This window comes from Nyctereutes procyonoides, unplaced genomic scaffold (assembly GCF_905146905.1).
Source record: "Nyctereutes procyonoides isolate TBG_1078 unplaced genomic scaffold, NYPRO_anot_genome, whole genome shotgun sequence".
Taxonomy (NCBI): Eukaryota; Metazoa; Chordata; class Mammalia; order Carnivora; family Canidae; genus Nyctereutes; species Nyctereutes procyonoides.
Genome location: NW_026575146.1, coordinates 84,951,705 through 84,971,876, shown reverse-complemented (window position 1 = coordinate 84,971,876; position 20,172 = coordinate 84,951,705). Strand labels below are relative to the sequence as shown.

General features: G+C 59.8%; 1 protein-coding gene across 1 annotated transcript; it reads right to left on the bottom strand.

Annotated features, from left to right (window-relative positions):
- Window positions 1-116: 116 nt before the first annotated feature.
- SLC7A10 (solute carrier family 7 member 10) lies at window positions 117-14,961 on the bottom strand. Its single transcript, XM_055311260.1, has 11 exons — window positions 14,814-14,961; window positions 5,270-5,474; window positions 3,602-3,753; window positions 3,317-3,442; window positions 3,096-3,249; window positions 2,279-2,402; window positions 2,095-2,198; window positions 1,645-1,741; window positions 1,310-1,459; window positions 528-705; window positions 117-295 (listed from the first exon to the last, which is right to left on the bottom strand). The coding sequence occupies exons 1-11, from the start codon at window positions 14,950-14,952 to the stop codon at window positions 165-167; spliced, it is 1,560 nt and encodes a 519-aa protein (XP_055167235.1). The 5' UTR covers window positions 14,953-14,961; the 3' UTR covers window positions 117-164.
- Between the last annotated feature and the right edge of the window lie 5,211 nt (window positions 14,962-20,172).

Sequence of the window (20,172 nt, the reverse complement as noted above, 5' to 3'; positions counted from 1 at the left end):
CTTGGCATAGGCCTTAAAAGAGCCGCATCTCTTTTTTTTTTTCCAAGACAAAACAAAAACAAAAACAAAAAACCCAAAACAAAAAAACACAACTTATTTTGCAAAAACACCTCCTCAATAAACAACATGTAAACAGAAACAGCTGCTTTAGGTTCACCAATGTCTCACTGTGTCTTCAAGGGCTTGTCCGTGGCAGGCAGCGGGGAGGACTGGCAGGGGCTGTTTTCTTCCTCCTCGGGGGCCTCCTGGGGGTAGACCACGAAACACAGCTCCTGGCCCCAGCGTGTCATGGACTCTGAGGACAGATGGACAAACAGACCTTGGGTCTGACCCTGTAGGGCAGGGGTCCTTGGGGAGTTGCTCCCTTTGGTTGGATTCTGGACACTGGGACCACCTCTTGGGGACACTTCTGGTGGCAGCTGGACCCTGATACCACCGCAGCTGCGGGGAGGCCCTGCCCCAGGGCAAGCCCCCGAGAGGGGACACACTCCGACGCCCACAACCTTGGGGAGGCGGCCCCGGCTCACCTGTGAGTCTGTGCACACACTTTGGTTTGCTTCTCCAGAAGACCCCCAGGAAGAAAACAGGCACCCCAGTGAGGATGATGATCATGCCGACCCCGCACACCATGGGCTCCGAGATGAAGCTGAAGACCAGTAGGAATGCCCAGAAAACCAAGTACGCGACAGGGACGAGGAGGTTCACCTGGGGGACAGCCAGCCAGAGGGCCAATGGCATGGGACCTTCCCTGGGCTCTCCTGCTCCACCACCCCGTGAGGGTGACGGGGTTCTAGGTGCTTCCCACCCTCTCCTGGGAGCTGAGGCTTGAGGGTCCCCCTCTGGCAGCAGCCCAACATGCTAGAAGCCAACTCATGGGATGGCTGATTTGACAAACACTTGAGGACACAGCAACTATGTGTCACTGGCTGCTTGCATATGACTCTCTCTCTATATCTCTTTTTTTTTCTCTCTCTTTTTGGTGTTTCATATTTTTTCAGGCACTGAGCAGCACTTCTCCAGCTCCAGGATTTATATGCAGACACAATATTTGCATTTTCCTTAGTCTGGGCCCTTCTGTCCTTGTGTGCTCCTGGGATTCTCTGTGACCAAGAGCAAGCATCTTGGCCTCCTTTTCCTGTCTGTAAACTGGGAGTATCAAAAGCCCCCACCTCGTGGGGCAGACACGGGAGCTGAATAGGTCGGTGTACACACAGCCCGGAGCAGGGCCCGATCGCTGTCGTCACCTGCCCCCGGTGCCCAGGTGACCGAAGGCGGGGGGACAGCCAGCCCGTCCTTCCCCGGGCCTCACCTTGATGGGCCTGTGGAGAGCTGGCCGCCTCCAGCGCAGCACGAGCAGGCCCAGGATGGTGACGCCGTAGCAGAGGTAGTTGATGAAGGACACATAGTTGATGAGCGTGTACGTGTCTCCCACAAGCATGATGATCGCTGTGGCCCCGCACTGGGAGAGGACCGGGCTGAGGGTGGCCTCCCACCTGCCTCCGTCAGCCCCGTGGGCCGCCTGGGCCCGCCGGCTCGGGCCAGGAGGTTGGTGAGCCCCGGCCCTCCCTGCTCCCTCTGTGGCCCGCACCACCCCCCACCCCCGAGGGCCGGCTCCCGTCCCTGCCAGTTGGTCCCACGACTTACACAGACGAGGAGGGCAGGGATGGGGGTGCAGCGTCTGACGTGGATCATGGCCAGCAGGCCGGGCAGGTGCCCCTCTCGGGCCCCAGAGAAGCACAGTCTGGGACAGAGATGGGGGCGGGAGCGTGAGCCCGGCCTTGGGTGTCCCGCCAACCAGCTCCCGGACCTCAGCTCCAGACCCGACGTCCCCCTGGAGCTGTCACCTCCGGCCCCTGCTTTCTCCGGGCCCCAGGAGCCCCACTGGGCACTTCTTCCCCGCCTAGTCCCGCCTCCTTTTTGCTTTCTGTACCTCAGAGCGGGGGTCGGACTCCTGTCACTGGGGAGCTCATTGTCCCAGCTTCAGGTGGGACCCACCGGGCGGGATCTGACTTCTTCCGGCCCCTGGCGCTGATCGCGAGCACCAGGGCTACCTGCCTTGCCTCACCTTGACCACCCCCTTCCCCATCCGGTCACCTGGAGGAGGTGAACAGGTAGCCATTGATCCCTCCAAAAGTGGAAAGTGCCACGGAGACGGGCATGACCCAAGAAAAGTAGCCCAGCAGCTTCTCCCCGAAGGTCTGAGTGGGCACAGAAGAGAGGTGGTGCATGAGGCAGGGCGGGGTGGGCGGGAGGCAGGCACAGGTGGGACCCCACTCACCACAGCCACTGCGTTAGAGGCCAGCAGCTCCTGGGGCGACATGGCCGTGAAGTAGGCGATGTTGGTGAAGGTGTACACAAAGGTCACCAGCGGGATGGAGATGACAATGGCACGAGGCAGGTTCCTGGGGGCGGCAGTGGGTAGGTTCCTGGTCAGTGGCAGCCCCCGGGGCGGGGGGGAGACTGGGAGGCAGCACCCGGAGGACCCAGCACAGGAACGCTTTGAGTCTCCATCTCCCAGGTGTGCTGTGGGCCCTGGGACAGGTAAGGGGCACCACCGCCATCTCCCTGCGGCCCCCCAAGGCCCCAGGCTGGGCACAGGCTGGTGGAGGAAGGGCAGGTGGGTGGGGAAGGGCCACATCAAACCCTGGGGGGGCAGGTCTAGTGCTGGCACAGGAAGAGAAAAGCGCATCCAGGCCCAATCGGCCTTGAAGATCCTTGAAAAGTGCCCCTAGGGCCCAGTCCCTAGACCCGGGTCCCCTGGGGCTGCCCTATGGGCGCCAGCCCCAGCTGTGACAGGTCACTGTTGGGACCCTCCGCTGAGCATCAGATGGAGCCGTTGGCTTCGTCCCTGGGGGCCGTGTCGTGTGCACGTGTACACATTTTGGTCAAACGCAAACTGCCGGGTCCATTGACAGTGGGACAATGACACTCCGTGTTTCTGAGGCCCGGCAAGGGGCCACGACATGGCCGTGCGGGGTGGGGCCAGGCTGCAGCACCAGGGTCCCGGCAGCGGGCTGAGCCCCGGGAGGCAGCAGGTCTGTGCAGGGAGGTGCCTCTCCCCCCCTTCCCGGGGCCCGGCTGGCCGTCCCACCCACTTTCGAGGGTCAACCAGCTCCTCCGTGACGTAGTTGAGGAAGTTCCAGCCGCTGAAGGCAAAGGAGCCCTGGAGGAAGGCCAAGGCCAGGTGACCCACGGACGGTGTCATCCAGAAGTCAAAGGCATTGCTGGGCCTCAGCTCCTCGAAGCGCCCTGGGGGTCCAGAGGTCAAGGGTCAGTGTCGTCCCCGGCCCCTCGCACGGCCCCACCCCGGCCCTACCTTGGAAGATCTGGACAAAGCCCACGCCAATGATGAGGGACAGGGCCAGCAGCTTCCCGCCGGTGAAGATGTCCTGGATGCGTGTGGCCCAGCGCACGCTGGAGCTGTTCACCCATGTCAGGAGCACTGGGGAGGGACGGAGAGTGCGCGGGTGGCCCCCAGGCCAGTGCAGCCCCCGGGCTGTGGGAGGCGGCCCCTGGGGCTGAGCTCACAGGAGGGGCCCCCTCCCCCCCCAGTCCTCCCACACGGGCCAGGGAGCCGGTGCGGGCCCAAGGCAGCACTCACTCAGGCAGGCCATGGAGAGGGCGCGGGAGGCCGCGGCTGGGGGGATGCAGTTGGGGAACACGGGCTGCAGCACGTAGTTCGAGAAGGTCATGGAGATGACAGCCAGGCTGGTGGGGTACATGATGAGGACGGCGCTCCAGAGCAGCAGGAAGCTGGAACGAGCCAGGGCCCGACTGGCACAGGCATCCCGCACCCCCCGCCCCGGCCCAGGTGTGGGAGGGGGCTGCCCCCCCGGAGCCCGGCGTGGGCGCTCCATGCCAGCTTCGGTCCGGAGGCTGTCGGGGTCTCTGCTCGAATAGGGGCTTTTTCAACAGGGACAGCAGCCAGCACGGTTGACAGCTCCAGGCTGCCCTTGGGCAGGTGTCGAAAAGGACTTGGGACCCAGCCCCCTTTGGAACAGCCGCCCAGCTCCGGCCGCAGGCTGTTTCCTGGGCTGGGGTGGGCTGTCCCGGGGCCTGGAGTCATGGCTCAGGCCCCCTCCCTCCCTCTCCCCTTCTTCTCGAGGATTCTCTCCACCACACAGCACAATTCTCCTGCTTCCTCAGGTCCCAGGCCCCTTTGAGGGCCGGCTCCCCAGAGCAGAGCGTTCATGGACATGCCCGCACCCACCACACACCCCATCTTCCACTACCCTGCCCGTTAAGGGCCCCGAACCACATCCCTCAGAACCAAATTTTGTATATTTTAGCCTAGACTTTTCCTCTGAGCTCCAGACACCCTCCCCCCAAGACCCGACTAGACCATCTCCACAGATAGGCCACAGACCCCACCAGCACGGCAACCTTACCCCCAAACCTCCCCTCCCCGAAACTGCCATCAGGGGAGCCTACCCAACGGGAAACTGGGGTCACCCTCTGCGGCCCCTCAGGCCCCACTGGCCACCACATCCTCCGGATTTAGGCTGCTGCATGATTCTGAGATCTTCCCATACCTTTATTCAGGCCCTCGGCACAGCTCGGCTGGGTAACTGCAGTAGCTCGGATCCCCCTCCCGCCCCCGGGCTGCCCCAGCGCCTCCCAGGCCTGGCACGGACCATGGATCCGATGCGCCTCTGGCCACACCAGCTAGATTGGGCCCACCCTCCAAGACTTGGTGCGAATGTGAAGGCAAACGGAAGCCTTCCCTCAGTGGTGGCACCCCATTCTCTTGGCCGCTGGGCCGCGGCCCTCGTGCGCAGCCTCAAAGCAGGGATCTCTTGCCCCCCTCAGAGGGGGCTCTCTCCCTCTGCACTACAAACAATTTGACAACAGGGATGGATCTTTTTAACCCTGGTCCTGAGCACACAGTAGGTGCTCAGCTACTGTTTACCCTGAATAAAAGAACGCTGGGGAGCTGTTTAAAGGGGCGCCCTTGGAGATCACTGGTAGGAATTTTCTGCACCCCTCTTACACACATGTGGGTTTATAAAATCGAGGCTGCTCTTGGCCTATTGCGAGCATCACCCAGGTGGGGAGTAGGAAGCACGGAGAGGTCAAGGGGCCGGCTGGAGTGTCCTGCCCACCCTGGCCTTGGAAGGCTGCCCAACACCCCCACCCCCTTCCCTCCATCCACCCCATGGCCTCCCTGAGATGTGAGAAGAAGAGGAAATTGAAGTCCAGCACCCAAGTGGCCCTCAATTCCAGATCGTCGTCCCCTCCCCCGGCGACCCCACTGGGGCCCCACACTCACCCAGCCAGGCCCCCGAAGATCTCGGTGACATAGGCGTAGTCTCCACCAGACTTGGGGATGGCGACGCCCAGCTCCGCGTAGCAGAGGGAGCCCAGGGCAGTGACGCCTCCACCCAGGACCCAGACGAAGAGGGCCAGACCCACAGAGCCTGAGTGCTCCAGGACCCCCTTGGGGGAGATGAAGATGCCGGAGCCGATGATGTTCCCTGGGTGGGGGGAAGTGGGGGGAGATGGGGAGCCATCAGGTCGGGGGCCCCCTTAGCAGCCCCACCATCTCCCAGATGCTATAGTGAAGAAGGGAAGCCTGGCTGCTCCCAGGAGGAGGAGGAGGAGGAGGAGAGGGGAGGTGGGCCTGGAGGCCTGGCGATGCCCCCAGCTGCCTCCGACCCTGTGCATCCCACTCTGGGCCCGTGATCTCCCCTTCCCCAGGCCCTGGCGTGGGAGGGGGCACCCCGTCCGCCCAATTTGATCTTTTTTCTTTTTTTTTTTAATTTTTTTTTATTTATTTATGACAGTCACAGAGAGAGAGAGAGAGAGAGGCAGAGACACAGGCAGAGGGAGAAGCAGGCTCCATGCACCGGGAGCCCGACGTGGGATTCGATCCCGGGTCTCCAGGATCGCGCCCTGGGCCAAAGACAGGTGCCAAACCACTGTGCCACCCAGGGATCCCTCGTCCGCCCAATTTGGGAGGTGAGTCCTTTTCTCAGGGCATCTGTCCCCGGCTTACTCCCACCAGGTGGACCAGCACGAGGAGGGGGCTCCGCTGCCTGAGCGGTGGCAGGGTGGCAGCCGCTCTGTGCACCCCCAGGGGGCCCGGGCTCAGGCCTCGGCGGCCACCTCTTCTCCTTCCAACCTACCGGCCAGAGCTGGCCACCTGAAGCAAGACCTTGACCATAACCTCTTCTGCTACCTCTCTGTTGGCTGAAGTCCACACTCGGGGAGCGGCACCGCCTCCATGCAGCTCTCCCTGACCGTGCCTTGATCCCATGGGGTCCTCCTCCCACTTGTCAGCCCCATGACTCCCCAGACCCTGCCCCATGCCCGATCTTCTCTCTCCCCTGTCCCTAAAAGGGAACCTGCTTCCTGGGCTCCTCCCTGACCTAGGACCCAGGCTGCAGCCGCAGGCTCAGAAGAGAATGTGTTTCCTGGCACTGTTGAAATGTTTCGGGTCCTGGGAAAAGGCCATTGGGGTGAAGGGGAGGAACAGGTGCATTTTCAGGGCTGGGGGTAGGTCAGCAGCCATCACGGGAGGAATGGGGTGGGCAATGCCAGGCTGGCAGCGACTGGGCCAGGACGGTCTGGATAAGACAGGTTCTCCCATGAGACAGCCCCGGGGAGGCCGAGAGGAGTCACCGCTCTCATCCCAGGACCACAGCGGGGAAACCCCAGCGGGGGCTCAGGTCATGTCTCAAGGTCTGTCTGTGCACGAGGTTTTGGTGAGGATTCAGCAAGATACCATATAGGTGTATGTGGATGTACTTCGCATCTTGTTTCATTCTTTTTTTTTTTTTAGATTTTATGTATTTATTCATGAGAGACACAGATCGAGAGGCAGAGACACAGGCAGAAGGAGCAGCAGGCTCCCTGCGGGGAGACTGAGGTGGGACTCGACCCTGGTACCCCGGGATCACACCCTGAGCCGAAGGCAGACGCTCAACCCCTGAGCCACCCGGGGGCCCTCTTTGCGTGATTCTGTGTGCTGCCTGCAACCGCACCTGCTCGCCCCCCATCCCCCAGTAGGTGCTCAACACACATCAGTGGAGTAAACTAATGGGTGTGCGAATGGCCCGATGCCCAAAGTGGCACCAGTGTCCTGACACGAAGGACTGATTCCCTCATCTGTGAAGCTGGGGCAGCGTCTCTACTCGGCTCTCCTGGAGGAGCACTGCAGGGAGGCAGGGAGGGTGGTCAGCCTCTGAGGCTCGGACGTGCGTGGAAACTGCCCTGGTCACAGGCCTGCGCTGCCCTCGGGCTGACTCTGAGTCTTGCGGAGTGTGGTGTGTGTCGGGGGGAGGGTGCTCTGCTGATGCACGGTGTCTGCGAATGCTCGGTCCAAACGCTCACAGGGCCAAGCTGTGGTCTGCAGAGTAGGTCCTCAGGGTGAGCAAGACTGAGTGCCCAGTGAGCTGTGAGCTCCCTGGCAGGGAGGGCAAAAAGTGCCATGTTCTGGGTGACCTAGGTCTCACCATCTGTGCAAACAAATTAGGTCACGTCGTTGGTGGTCTGCAAGAGGACCTGCCCGAGAGGAAATAATCCCAGAATGCCCAGGCCACTTGAATAAAAAAGCCACACTGTCAGGAGCTTGGGGCTCAGTCCCTCGACGGGATGACCCCACCTGCCAGGTCCCTCTGGGGAGCGCACACCCGTGGAGGCGGAGCCGGCCTGCTCCACCTGCCAGGCCCACAGGCGGGTCTGGCCAAGGACACAGCTGTGGCTGCCAATCTGCATGCGTTCCTTGTCCACGGGGCTACCCCCCACCCCGCCCCCGGCCGACACAGATTTCCAGTCTGGACGGCCATGGTGCCCCACTTGGTTTTCAAGTCACATCCCAGGAGCCCTAAATACATCCAGATAAGGACGAGAGAATTCCTGTCCCCCAGCCCCCCAGAGGTAAGCGGAGCCCCGGGCCCGCTTCCAGGGGGAGAGGGGTCACCTCCATGATCCGCGCTGGGGGCCTGGGGCCTGGGTGGGCTTTCTCAAGCGAGGGTCTTTGAGTTTGCTCTATCCGGCAGCTGAGCCTGTTCTCAGGGCTTGGTGGAGTGGGATTTGCCAAAAGCCAGTGAGGTTGGAAGCCAGCGGGGGCTGGGTGGCCTTGGAAGAAGCTGGGTGCATTCAGGCTGGGGGCATCCAGGGACCCGAGCAACCCAGCCCACGGGGACCCCGGCGCTGTCTACAGTTCAGCACGGCAGGGCCTCGTGGGCGCAGCCCTTGGGGAAGCCACACCTAGCGTCTCGTCCTCCCAGGCTGGGGTCTGAAAGGGACCCGTCGCTCGCCCGTGCCCAGGAGCTGGAGACGGGGGATGGGCCGGGGATCATCGTTTGGACACAAGGCCTCAGCCTACAGCACACGACTTCCCCCCACGTGGCTCCAAGGGACGTGTGTGCCAGCGGGTGTCTCTGAGGTCCTCTCCTTCTGGGCCTGGGCAGCCTCTAAGCAGTTGCCCCAGGTTTGTGCCCGAGAGTGGCAGAAAACCCCATCGGAGTCCACTGGCTGCTCCGAGGACCATGTGGGCTGGGTGGGGCCCCACCAGGAGCCCCGGGGCCGTGGGCTTGGGAGAGTGGGGCGGGCAGGGGGCAGGGAGGGGGACGCCGGGGACACGGGTGGGGGCCTCGGCATCTGAACGATTACAGGGGGCCTGGAGAGGGGACCGCGGGGCGGGGAGGGGTGCGGCCCGGGGACTGACCACCGCGGGAGGTAGAAATGCAGCTTCCAAGGCCTCCACGGACCCAGCCACCCGGGGCAAGGCTGTTCCGTGGTCCTTGCGGGTCCCCGGCCGCAGGGTGCAGGCTCCAGTACAGGTGGGTGAGGAAGTGAGCCCCTGCCGCCGGGGGGCTCCCCTTCAGGCTCCTCGCACCGTCCTCCCTGGGCCCACTGGGTGGCTTTTATCACATTAAGATGTTTGGCCTGATGGGGCTTACCCGGCTCCGGAGGAACGAAGAAAGGGCCATTGTTCTCCTGGCCCTTGCGGTGTGCGCTGACCTATTTCTGGGAGGCAGTGGCTGACCGTGGAGGTCGCCAGGGTGCACGGTGGAGGTCGTGTTGGCGGGAGGCGCCAGCTGCCCTCGGGGCGCATGGGGGGGACGTACAGTCTGATTTGGTGGGGGGCGGGGAGTGGGGAGCAGGGAAGTCCTGCCAGGCCAGGCTGCTGGCTCCAGCCCTCATCACCAGAAGCACCGTCAGGAGTTGGCTTGTGTGACCTCGGGCCAGGGCTGCCCTTCTGGGCCTCAGTTTCCCCTTTTGCGAGGGAGGGCCACCGAGCTAGGGGGCAGCAGAGGGCGGCTTTGTCCCTGAGTTTAGCAGAGGCTCCGCTGGGCAGGGCAGACACATCCTGCACACGGGCTCAGGGGTCCCCGGCCCCCACTGCGGCAGGTCTCTCCCCAGCTCGGAAGCTGCATCACCTCCAGGAAGCCCTTCCTGGCCTCCCACTTCAGTCCCTGTCTCCTGGGCCCTGGCCCAATCCCGTGGTCCCTGGGAGATGGCCAGGAAGTGATTCTCAATTTGCCACCTGCATGGGCGCTGCATTCCCAGGGGGCAGGCTGTGTCCTGGCCTGATGAGGTCAGAAGCCCGAGTCCCCCCAACAGACAGAGAACCCACGGGGCCCGAGTCATCTACATACGCCTTGCCCAACGGTGGCCCACAATGGGGGCTCTTCCTGTCACACTGGCCTGCTGGCCTGACAGAGGGTGCCTGGCCTGATCGGGGGCTGGCCATAGGCCCAGCCTTCTTCCTTTGCTCTGGGCAGCGAGTCCCAGCACCTCCCCATTAGGATATGACCCATGAGGCCTCAGGAAGAGAGCTCCAAATTCCCATCAGTAGGTCCCCGAGGCCACAGACAGAGAGGTGCTAGTGGAGAACCCCCAGATCCCGCATGCCTGGGGTGGGGGTGCTGTGGATAAGATACTTGGGGTCTCTGAGCCTTCTTGTCGATCAAGTGGGGAGATGAGACCATGATGCGGGCATGCTCCCACCCTGCTTGGCACATCGGAGGCCCCAGGGAGTGCTTATGGATCTCTCTCTGGTCGTGCATCTTGGAGAGACCCTGGGACACCCAATCTGGCCTTTGGAGACCTGACCCCCATGGGACCCCAACATGCTGCGGTCAGCAGCCAGAGCTCTGCTCTGGGGGCTCTGTGTCCCCCAGGGTGAAGCCCATGCCTCCAAACACACACACGTCCTTAACGAGCATATGTCAGGCACCCCCCAGGGAGACAGAAGTGCCTATGGAGGTTCCACTCGCTCCAGGAAGGTGAGTGGGGATGCCCCCAGGACATGACTGGAATTGCCAAGTGGCCTGCGGGCACCTCCGGCCTAATCCACTTTCCTTTCAAGGGAGGGATGAGCAGGAGTGTGGAGCTCTCGGCCTGGCTCAGCCCAGCGCCGCCCGCCTAGCAAACTTCGCCTGGACCCAGTCTCCAGGCTGAGTCAAGGTCACCCGTGAGCTCCACCCTGCCGGATCCAACCGCCCACCCCCAGACTGCACCTTACCTGCCTCATCAGTGGCGTCTGGCAGGTGGATCCCTTCCTCCACACTCAGCCTCCTGGCCCTCCTCCCACCGTGCTGGCTGCGGACGCCTCTACTGGCCCTTCTCTTTCCTGACTTCCAGAGGTTGGGTGCCCGCGGTGCAGTCCTGGGGCCTCTGCTCCTTTCCTTCCACACTCCTCCCCTTGGAGGCCTCGTCCAGTCCCCCAGCATCTACGGCAACTCCCAAGTGTATATGCCTAGCACGGACCTCCTCCCCGAACGAAACCTGGATATCCACCTAATTCCTCAACAAATAGGCATCTCAAATCTCACATGTTCAAAATGAGACCCCTGACTTTCAACCCTTTGCCCCCCACCCTCCCGCCCTAGAACCTATTCCTCTCAGTCCTTCCAGATCAATAAACAGCACACCGGGCCCCCAGATGCTCAGGCCCATGGCTGGGCTCACGCTCAACTCTTCTCTCTCTCCCACATCTCACACCCAGTTCATCACAAATCCTGTGGCTTCATCTTCCAAACACACCTAGAACTGAACGCCCCCTCAGCACCTCACTGCCACCACCCTGCTCTGAGCCATCATCTTCTCTGACCCAAGTACCCTCCTGCCCAGACTTGCTGCTTCTACCCACAGCTTTTTCTCCACAGTGAACCCCATCCATGCCATCCTATCCTCTCATCCCATCCTGTCCCATCCCATCCCATCTCATTCCATCCTGTCCTATCCCATCCCATTCCATCCCATCCATCTCATCCCATCATATCCATCCTATTCCATCTCATCTCATACTCTATCCCATCCCATATCCTTTCCCATCCCATCCCATCCATCCCATTCATCTCATCCTATCCATCCCATCCCATCCTATATCCCATCCCATCCCATCCATCCCTATTCTGCTCAAAGCCCTCTCCCATCTTACAAAGAGAAAAAGGCAAAAGCCCACACAAACTGGCCCCATCCCACTCGTGACTTCTCTCCTACCTACCATCCTCCCCGTCCTCCTATCCTAATTTACTTCGCCTTAGCACTTATCATCCCATCGACTGAACATTTAGCTTGCATATAGTTTGCTCTTTTTTTGCCCATGCTGGAATGTCAGCTCCAAGAGGACAGGACTTTTGTCTGTCTCTGTGCCTGGCACTCTTCTGTACCTAACTGTTGAGTACATGAATGAGTGTGCCCAGTGGTGGCAGGCCCCCACCCTTATAGCCACAGTGGCCTCAGGCCCCAACAGGGGTCCCACCAAGGGCATCTGCATCTGGACTGGCTGTAGCCTCAGTCTGTTTCCTCATCTGTAAATCAGGGCTGTGAGACACAAACAACGTCTCTCTGGTTTTACATCTCCCCAGGGTCCCTGTGAGGATGGGCCGGGCTCGAGGACAGGGCCATCCTCTGAGCGGCCCAGCCACTTCTGGCTCTGGAGACAACAGAGAGGGGTCTGGCCATGCTTGGATGAGCAGGGATTGGCTCCTAAGGAGATGGCATTCGTGACGCAGACCTCTGAGTCCCTAAACACACCGGAGTCTGGCACACAAACACCAGCACAGGCTGGATACCCACGTCGAAGGGAGAGAGTGGAAGACAGGACAGCCTGGTCAGCAGGTCCTGGGTGATTCCCGCTCTGCTGGACTTGGGCACGCCCATTCCTTGGGTGTGGAATGGGAGAGGGAGCTGCCTGGGGTCCTTGAGTCAGGAGGAGAGATTCTTACATGCAGCCCTGGGTGGGGGTGGGGAGTGAGGGGAGATTTCCTTTTCCCGCTGTTTGTTCATCCCTCCATGGTAAAGTGGGGAGCTCAGCAAATCCCAACCTTCCCCCATCAAGGGCTCTGAATCCGGCCCCAAGTTTGCCCAACCCCAGAACAGTATGAAGAAGGGCACTGCCTTGGAAGATTGGGTCCAAATCTGGTTCCAAATCCCAAGTCTACTGCTTGCAAAAGTGTCATGTAACTTCCAACCTCAGTTTCTACGCCTGTAAAATGGGTATAAACACTCTCGTCTTGCAAGGTGGGCACGAGAATCAAATGAGATAAAGAGAGAACGCGATTTCTTAATGTAATAAGGGTGTTTTTCAGAATAAGTATTAGATGCAGCGGAGTCTTACGCAGGCCCTGCCCGGCTGGCTCCCGTTCCCCCAGGCTGGCCCGTTCCCCTCCAGGTGTGCTGGCTGGGGCCAGCAGGTGCTATTCTAAACACACTTCGGTGGAGCCTTACCCCTTCCCCACCCCCACAGCCCTTCCGACGTTCCTTTCCTGAAAGCCCCACTGGTGGCTCTTTGAAGTTTCGGAGATAGCAAGTGCAGGAGCTGGCAACAAGAAAGACTGTGGAGTAGACATAAAGTCCTCAAGGCTTTTAGAGCTAAAATATGACACTTGGGAGACTTTTATTTTTATGTTGGCCAGGTTCCCCAGGCAGGAGGGTGGGATGAGATGTGGGAGGTGGACTCAGAACAGCGCATGGGGAGGGGGCGAGGTCTCCAGGGCAGTGCAGACCCTGACTCAGCCCACAGAGGCCTCCTCCCTCGTCTCCTGTCCCCTCTCCCCTTCTCTGTCTCCGGCCTGCTGGAATCCTTCAAAGCTCCCTAAGCAGGGTCGCAGGACCCCACCACTCAGTGCCCTATACTGGGGTCAGGTCTTCTGGGTTCTCTTCCTGAGTCTGCCACCCTTGGCCAAGTCACCTCTTGCCCCTGCTCGGCCTTCAAGGCCTGGAGGCCCGGGGAGCGGTGGACCTGGAACAGCAGGGATGGGCTGCAGAGTGGGGGCGCTGCAAGGACAGAGCTGGGGTGCACGAGACTATTCTTACGGTCAGTCCTGCAGGCGGCATGTGATGGTGGAGCTAGCCTCCTCCCTCCCACCGCCATCCCCAGGGCTCTCTTTCGAGGAGAGGGGAGCCAGCGGCCTGTACCTGACCTGACATACATGGGATGCGGGAGGACACAGAGTGGGAATACAGCTCAAGGATGGCCGCTTGGCCGAGACAGCCGAGGAGGAGCTGTGTCTCTCCCGGCACCTTCCTGGCGCTGTAGCTGGCTCCAGACATGGCCAGCCTCCTGACTCCATGCTCCATCCATCATGCGTGGGCTTCCCCTTCCCGGGGACACACATCCTAGAGAGGGTGTGGGCCAGGGCAAGACTCTAACCAGTATCCTGGCCAAATCCCTGACCAGGAGATAGTCGAGCAAGGATAAGAAGGTCGCAGGAGCAGCTCCCAGAAGATTCCATTCCGAGGGCAAGTGGATGAGACAGGGGAGCTACCTGCACGGGGTTTGTGTTCTAGGGCAACTTTCAGTGTGAGTGGGGCGATGGCCAAGAGCCGGATCCCAGCCCTGGCTCAGGAGCTCCCAGTGTGGGGGCAGAGGAGGAGGTGAAGACTCCAGTCTGCCGTCTGAGCCTCTAACTTTCTCCATCTCCAGGGGTCTGAGCATGTGTGGGCAGCGGGTGCACAAGGAGACCCCGCTGGCTGGGGAGAGAAAGACCTGGCAGGCAGTAGAATGAGGGCAGTCACGACCGCTCCATTCATCCGCCCCATCCGCGTCTCCTGGGACACGGGATGGAACAGACCACTCCCAGGAGGGTCTCTAAGGCACTTGGTGTGGACGCAGGTCTGGGTTACCTAGTACCCAAGGTGTCAGCACTCACGACTTAGGCCTTGTCCCCTGAGCCCTCTGCCTACGCAGAAGCCCCCATATGGGAGCGAGACACATGGACCCATCCTCAGGTGGGGAAGATGGGGCCAAAGGCTACAGGTGCCTGTGGGGATCCCAGCCCACGAAGCAGGTGGCTTTTCTGCAGGTTTGGTATGCCCTCCCCATCGCCGGCTTCCCCGTCATGACCACTCCACTCTCTCCCCAGAGTTTTGGTTTGCCACCAAAACTCTGCAATAGTCATATACCCTGAACCTATTTCCCCTCTGGGCTGGCTCTAGGTAGAGCCTATCCAGTTTACCCACGGGGTCTCCTGCTTTGGGAGGATAAATCCCCCACCCTGCATGGCGCCTGTACCCCACACGCAGTAGATAGAGACTCACCTTGAGCCCCAGCCCAGAACCTGGAGCCTTCACCTGGGAGCCCCCACTCAGTCCCCATACTCACAGGGCTCCCGCACTCCAGGCAGGGTCATAGTCCCCTCCCTTTCACGGAGCGCAGTTTGCCTGGCGGAACCCGCAGCAGCGGAGGGATCCCCGCGGCCGATGGACCTGCACCCCGGCAGGTGCGCCTGGGAGGTGGGCCCCAGCCGTCCTGCCGCCGCGGCTGGGGAGACTGGGCAGGTGCTCCGGGCATCCCCCGCCGCAGGAGCGCCCCAGCACCCGGAGCCCTTGCCCCCCCCCCCCCCCGCCGCTCTCACCGATGATGATGGTGCAGGCGCTCAGCAGCCCGATCTCCTTCTTGAGCGCCACCCGCTCCGAGGCGCCGGGGCCGGGGCAGGGCGAGGGTGCGGGGCCGGGGTTCCCGCGCCCGCTCGGCTGCTGCGTGTGGCCGGCCATGTCGCTGTGCCGCCGCGTCCCCGCTCCCTGCGCTGCCCAGGCTGTCCGACCGGCCGCCGGTCCGTCGGTCCGTCCGTCTGTCCGTGCGCTCGCCGCCCTCGCAGCCCGGACAGCGCCCACAGGCGGGCGCATGCGCTGGCGCGGGGCCCGGACTCTGGGCCCCCGGCTGCGGGGTGGGGGGTGGGGGGTGGGGGTGGGGGGAGGGGGGAGGACCGGCGGGCAGCCCCCTCCCCCACCTCCCTTAAAGGGAACCGCCCCCACCCCCCTGCCTGGGAAGGCCCGAGAGGACTTGGGGCAGACCTAGGAAGAACTTTCTAGCCCAGGAAGAGGGCCTCCCCTGCCTGAGTTACATCTAGTCGTGGGGTGGGGGTGGGGGTGGGGGTGGGGGAGCGGGGCTCAAAGGCAAGGCTGTCCCTGCCCTCGAGGAGACTGAGGCAGCCGGCAGGAATAGTAGCTGGGCCCTCCAGACCCCTCAAATCCTGCCCCCACCCCCACCCCCAGCGCGCTCCTGCGGGGAGGAGCGGGAGGAGCGGGGAGGAGCGGGGAGGAGCGGGGAGGAGCGGGGAGGAGGCTGGAGGCTGGAGGCTGGGTCCATTCTACAGGTGCAAGTTGAGGCCCAGAGGTACGTGAGGAGGATCCCAGAGCAAGTGGCGGGGTCCAGACGGAAACCCCAAGGATGCCTCCTTGGCTTCCGACGGTGGGGGTGGGGGTGGGGGTGGGGGTGGGGGTGGGGTGGGGGTGGGGTGAGATACAGCCCCAGGAGGGGTGCGTCCCGGGAGCCCTCGGAGGAGCAGGGGACTCACGCGCCCATCATCAGAAGCCTGGCCTCTACCCCCCGCCCCAGCCCTTAAGGGAGGGAGCCCCGGGTTGTGCGCCCTCTGCCCGCCCCGCCGCGCTCGCCCTGGACAGCTCTGGCAGGCTCCACCTGCAGGTAGATGCCCGGTCACAGGTGAGGGGGCGCGCTCCGTGGACGAGAACCCGCGCGTTGCGCGGAGGCCCGGAGAAGGGGGCTGTGGCTCCGGAGGTCGCGGAGGAGGCCGGGAGCGCGGGGTCCCAGCGAAGCCGCCTCCTCCCGGAAGCCCTCCGGACTGGGCGGCCCCAGCCGGCGGAGCAGACGCAAGGGGGGCGGCGGGCGGGGCGAGCCTGGCACGGTGCGGCCGGCGGCGGAACAGCCTTTGTCCCTTCCTGGCGGCCGCCGCGCCGCGCCGTCCCCTGCATGTGGATGAGGCCCTCGGCCCGGCCCCGGGGCTGGGGGGGCGGGGGGGCGGGGGGGCCGGGCCCGACGGCCCCCCGTGGGCTGCGGGCGGAGCATCCCGCTGCGAGCCGGGCGGTGCCGGGAGGTTGGCGGCGGAGGGGCCTGGGAAGCGGGGGGCGGGGGGCGGGGATCCGGGGGTGCAGGGCGACCCCGGGGAGTGTTGGGGGGACGCGCGGGGGAGGCCACCCGCGAAGCCTCGTCGGAGTCCCGCATTCTTGGCGCCCTCTGCCTCCCGCCCCAGAGACGCGTTCAGCAGCCGCTTTCTTAAAGGAGCCCCGCGCAGGGCCCGGGGTGGGGGCGGGGCGGCTGCCGAGGCTCCCCGGGGACTTGGGGGTGGGGGTGGGGGGCTGGGGGGTCGGCCTGCTGGCTGGCTTGACTCTGCCCGCTTAGTTGCCTTTGCAACAATGGGGTCCGCCGGGAGAGGGTCCAGCCGGGGGCCCAGTGCGCTCAGCAGGTGGCCCGAGCCTCAAGCACCTGCCAGGAGCCTGTGGGGTTTCGAGCAACGCTCCTGAAATGTGGAATACGCCTTTGAAGGGAAGGAGTGACTCCAGGGCACTGGTAGGATGGAATTTGCATGTTACTGTCCAGATCTATAGCTCAAGAGGGTATTTTAGTGGAGTGGAACTAGAATCTGCAAAGCCCAGTGGGAATCAAAAGTTGGCCAGACTGGTTTGCCATCCCAGAGTCAAGAAGTACAATTCCCCACATTTACAGAAAAAAAGCAAGGAAACCCATAAGATCTTCTCAATAGATTCAGAAAACAGTCGTCTGTGATTTAAACCACCAAAAGAACTCCTTTGCAAATTAGAGACAGAAGAGTAGTTCTTCCGTCTGATAAAGGTTTCAGTCCAATCCCCAAGCCCGCCAAGAAACAGATATACGAACCCCCACCCCCAAACCTTACAGCTAATATCACGTTTAATGCTGAAATGTTGAATGCTTTTCCACTGAGGCTGGAAACCAGGAGGAACGTCAGCACTCGTCAACACTGTGCTGGAGGCCCTGCCAGTGCAATAAGGCAAGAAAAAGAAGTAAAAGGGCTCACCTTTTAGTCACCCAAATTTGGAACAATGACCACACTAAATGCTTGCGAGGACGTGGAGCAACAGTGACCCTTATTCATTGCTTGTGGGAAGGAAAATGGTATAGCCACCTCGGAGGACAGTTCGGCAGGTTTTTTTTGTTTTGTTTTGTTTTGTTTTTTTGTTTTTGTTTTTTTTTTTAGTTTGGCAGTTTTTTACAAAACATATTCGTAGCATACAATCAGCAGCCCTACTTCTTGGTATTTACCCAAAGGAATTGAATACTTATGTCCACGCAAAAGCCTGTGCATGGATGTTTATAACGGCTATGTTCCTAAGTGCCAAAACTTGGAAGTAACCGAGATACCCTTCGGCAGGTGAGCGGAGAAATTGTGGTACATCCACAGGGCAGAATAATATTCAGTGCTAAAAAGAAATGAGCTGTTCAGCTATGAAAAGACAGAGGAGAAAGCATAAATGCATGTTACTGAGTGAAAGAAGCTAATCTGAAAAGAAATAGAGAGGTGTGGAAATAGGAAAGAGACATAAAACTGTCTTGTGTCTCAGTTAATTGTCTGAGTCTTGATTTTGGCTCAGGTCATGATTTCAGGGTCGTGAGATCGAGCCCTGCATTGGTCCCCATGCTCGGTGGGGAGTCTGCTTTCCATTCTCTCTCTCCCTCTCCCCCTCTTCCCCATGCACTCTCTCTCTCTCTCAAAAATAAATAAATAAATCTTTAAGAAAAAGACATAAAATTGTCTTACATATGACACTATTGGGTAAAAAAATTTAAAAATATATGCAGGGATCCCTGGGTGGTGCAGCGGTTTAGCGCCTGCCTTTGGCCTAGGGCGTGATCCTGGAGACCCCGGATCGAATCCCACGTCGGGCTCCCGGTGCATGGAGCCCGCTTCTCCCTCTGCCTATGTCTCTGCCTCTCTCTCTGTGTGTGTGACTATCATAAATAAATAAAAATTTAAAAAAAATATATGCAAGTAAATTTAAGGTTAAGTAGTTAATTTAGCAAAGTCACTGGATACTAGTTCAATATATAAAAACTAACTGTATTTCTTTTTAAAATAAGATGTTATTTATTTATCTGAGAGAGGGAGACCGCACGAGAGAGAGAGCACAAGCAGGAGAGGGGCAGAGAGAGAGAGAGAGGAGGGAGAGAATCCCAAGCAGACTCCATGCCAAGCATGGAGCTCAATGCAGGGCTTGAGGGAGGCTTGATCCCATCACCCATGAGGCGAAACCACGAGTTTGATGCTCAACTGACTGAGGCACCCAGGTGCCCCACTAATTGTACTTCTATGTACCAGAAACAATTAGAAAATAAAACTCAAAACAGCATAAAAAATCAAATACGTAAAAACAAATCTAGTGAATTATAAGTACACGATTTCTATACGGAAAACTATAAAACATCATTTTGAGAAATTGTAGAACATATAAATTTAGCTGAGGCGTATACTCTGTTCATGAATTAGAATGGAAGATGTTGGTTTTCGTCGAGTTGACCTGCAGAATTGATCTAGAGATCCAAACCATTCACATTAGTCCCAAAGGGTTTCGTTGTTGTTTGCCTGGGTTTTGGGAAGGGGAGAAGGGATGCCGAAATCCGACAAACTGATTCTAAAATATGTGTGAAGAAGAGCAAAGTTGGAGGACTTGCTGCAGCTAACAGCAGTGCAGTAACAGTGCGATGGTAAACGGATCGACCAGTGGCACAAAGCAGGCACGGTTGAAATAAACCCAACCGTCTACAGGCTCCCGGTGTCCCACCCCAAGCTGACATCGTGGGGCAGTGGAGAAAGTCCAGCCTTTTCGATAAAGGGTGCTGGGTCAATTAAGTATCCATACTGAAAAAAAAAATACCCTTCATCTCTACTTTATACCACATCCTAAAACCGAGTCCATGGATGTGCGTGCGAAATGTGCATGTGAAAGGTAAAATAACAAAGCAGCCGGAAGAAGACTTAGGGGAGAGGATAGATTCATTTTCTTAAACAGAACACAGAAAGCACTATTGGTTAAAAAAAAAAAAGAAAGAAAGAAAGAAAGATAAAGAAAAGTGATGAATCGGACTCCGGTAGAATTAGAAATTTCTCTCAATCAAAAGGCATGATTAAGAGAGGGAAAAGTAAGCCACATGTGAGAGAAGTTACTTCAATACATGTTATCAGATAAAGAGCTTGTATCTAAAAAATGTGAGGGGGCCGCTACAAAGCAGTAGGAAGAGAACTTTAAATAGGTGCTTCACGAAACAGGCTGGTAAACTCCTCAACAGGTGTGCAACCTTATTAGTCATCAGGGAACTGCCACTTAAAACCAGAATGAGAGGCTTCTGCACGTTCCCCAGAACGTTGAGAATTGAGCCCCAGTGCTGGCGAGGGCGTGGAGCAGCATGGGACTCCTGCACAGTGCGCGACGGTGGACGCCACCCGACGCCCACCGGCCACGTCTCCCAGCGCCCATGGCCTAGCACCTCCATTCTGTATCAGTTGCCTGTTGGGTACCACCTCAGATCCCCTAGCCTCACCTTGTTCCTTTTTTTTTTTTTTTTAAGATTTTTAAATTTATTTATTCATGAGAGAGAGAGAGAGGCAGAGAAAGGCAGAGGGAGAAGCAGGCCCCATGCAGGTTGCCGGACGTGGGACTCGATCCAGGGTCTCCAGGATCACGCCCTGGGCTGAAGGTGGCACTCAACTGCTGAGCCACCTAGGCTGCCCCCCTTTTTTCCCCCCCATTTCAAGTCCAACCTCCAGGCTCCTCCCATTACGCCCTGGGGCTGCTCTGCTACCCTTGGGGTGGGAGATAGTGAAGGACCAACCTGGTGCGCACACACCTGGAACCAAAGTGCAGGGAGTGAACGCACTTGGGCTTATTCTTTGGTGATGACAGATGGGAGCCAGTGGATAAACTCTTCCCAGTCCTCGTCCC

Coding starts and splice junctions, on each gene's coding strand:
- SLC7A10 (XM_055311260.1), bottom strand. CDS start 14,952: ATGGCCGGCCACACGCAGCAGCCGAGCGGGCGCGGGAACCCCGGCCCC. Junction 2,403..3,095: donor GAGCTGGTTGACCCTCGAAA/GTGGGTGGGACG, acceptor TGCCGCCCCCAG/GAACCTGCCTCGTGCCATTG. Junction 1,460..1,644: donor TCCCTGCCCTCCTCGTCTGT/GTAAGTCGTGGG, acceptor GTCCTCTCCCAG/TGCGGGGCCACAGCGATCAT.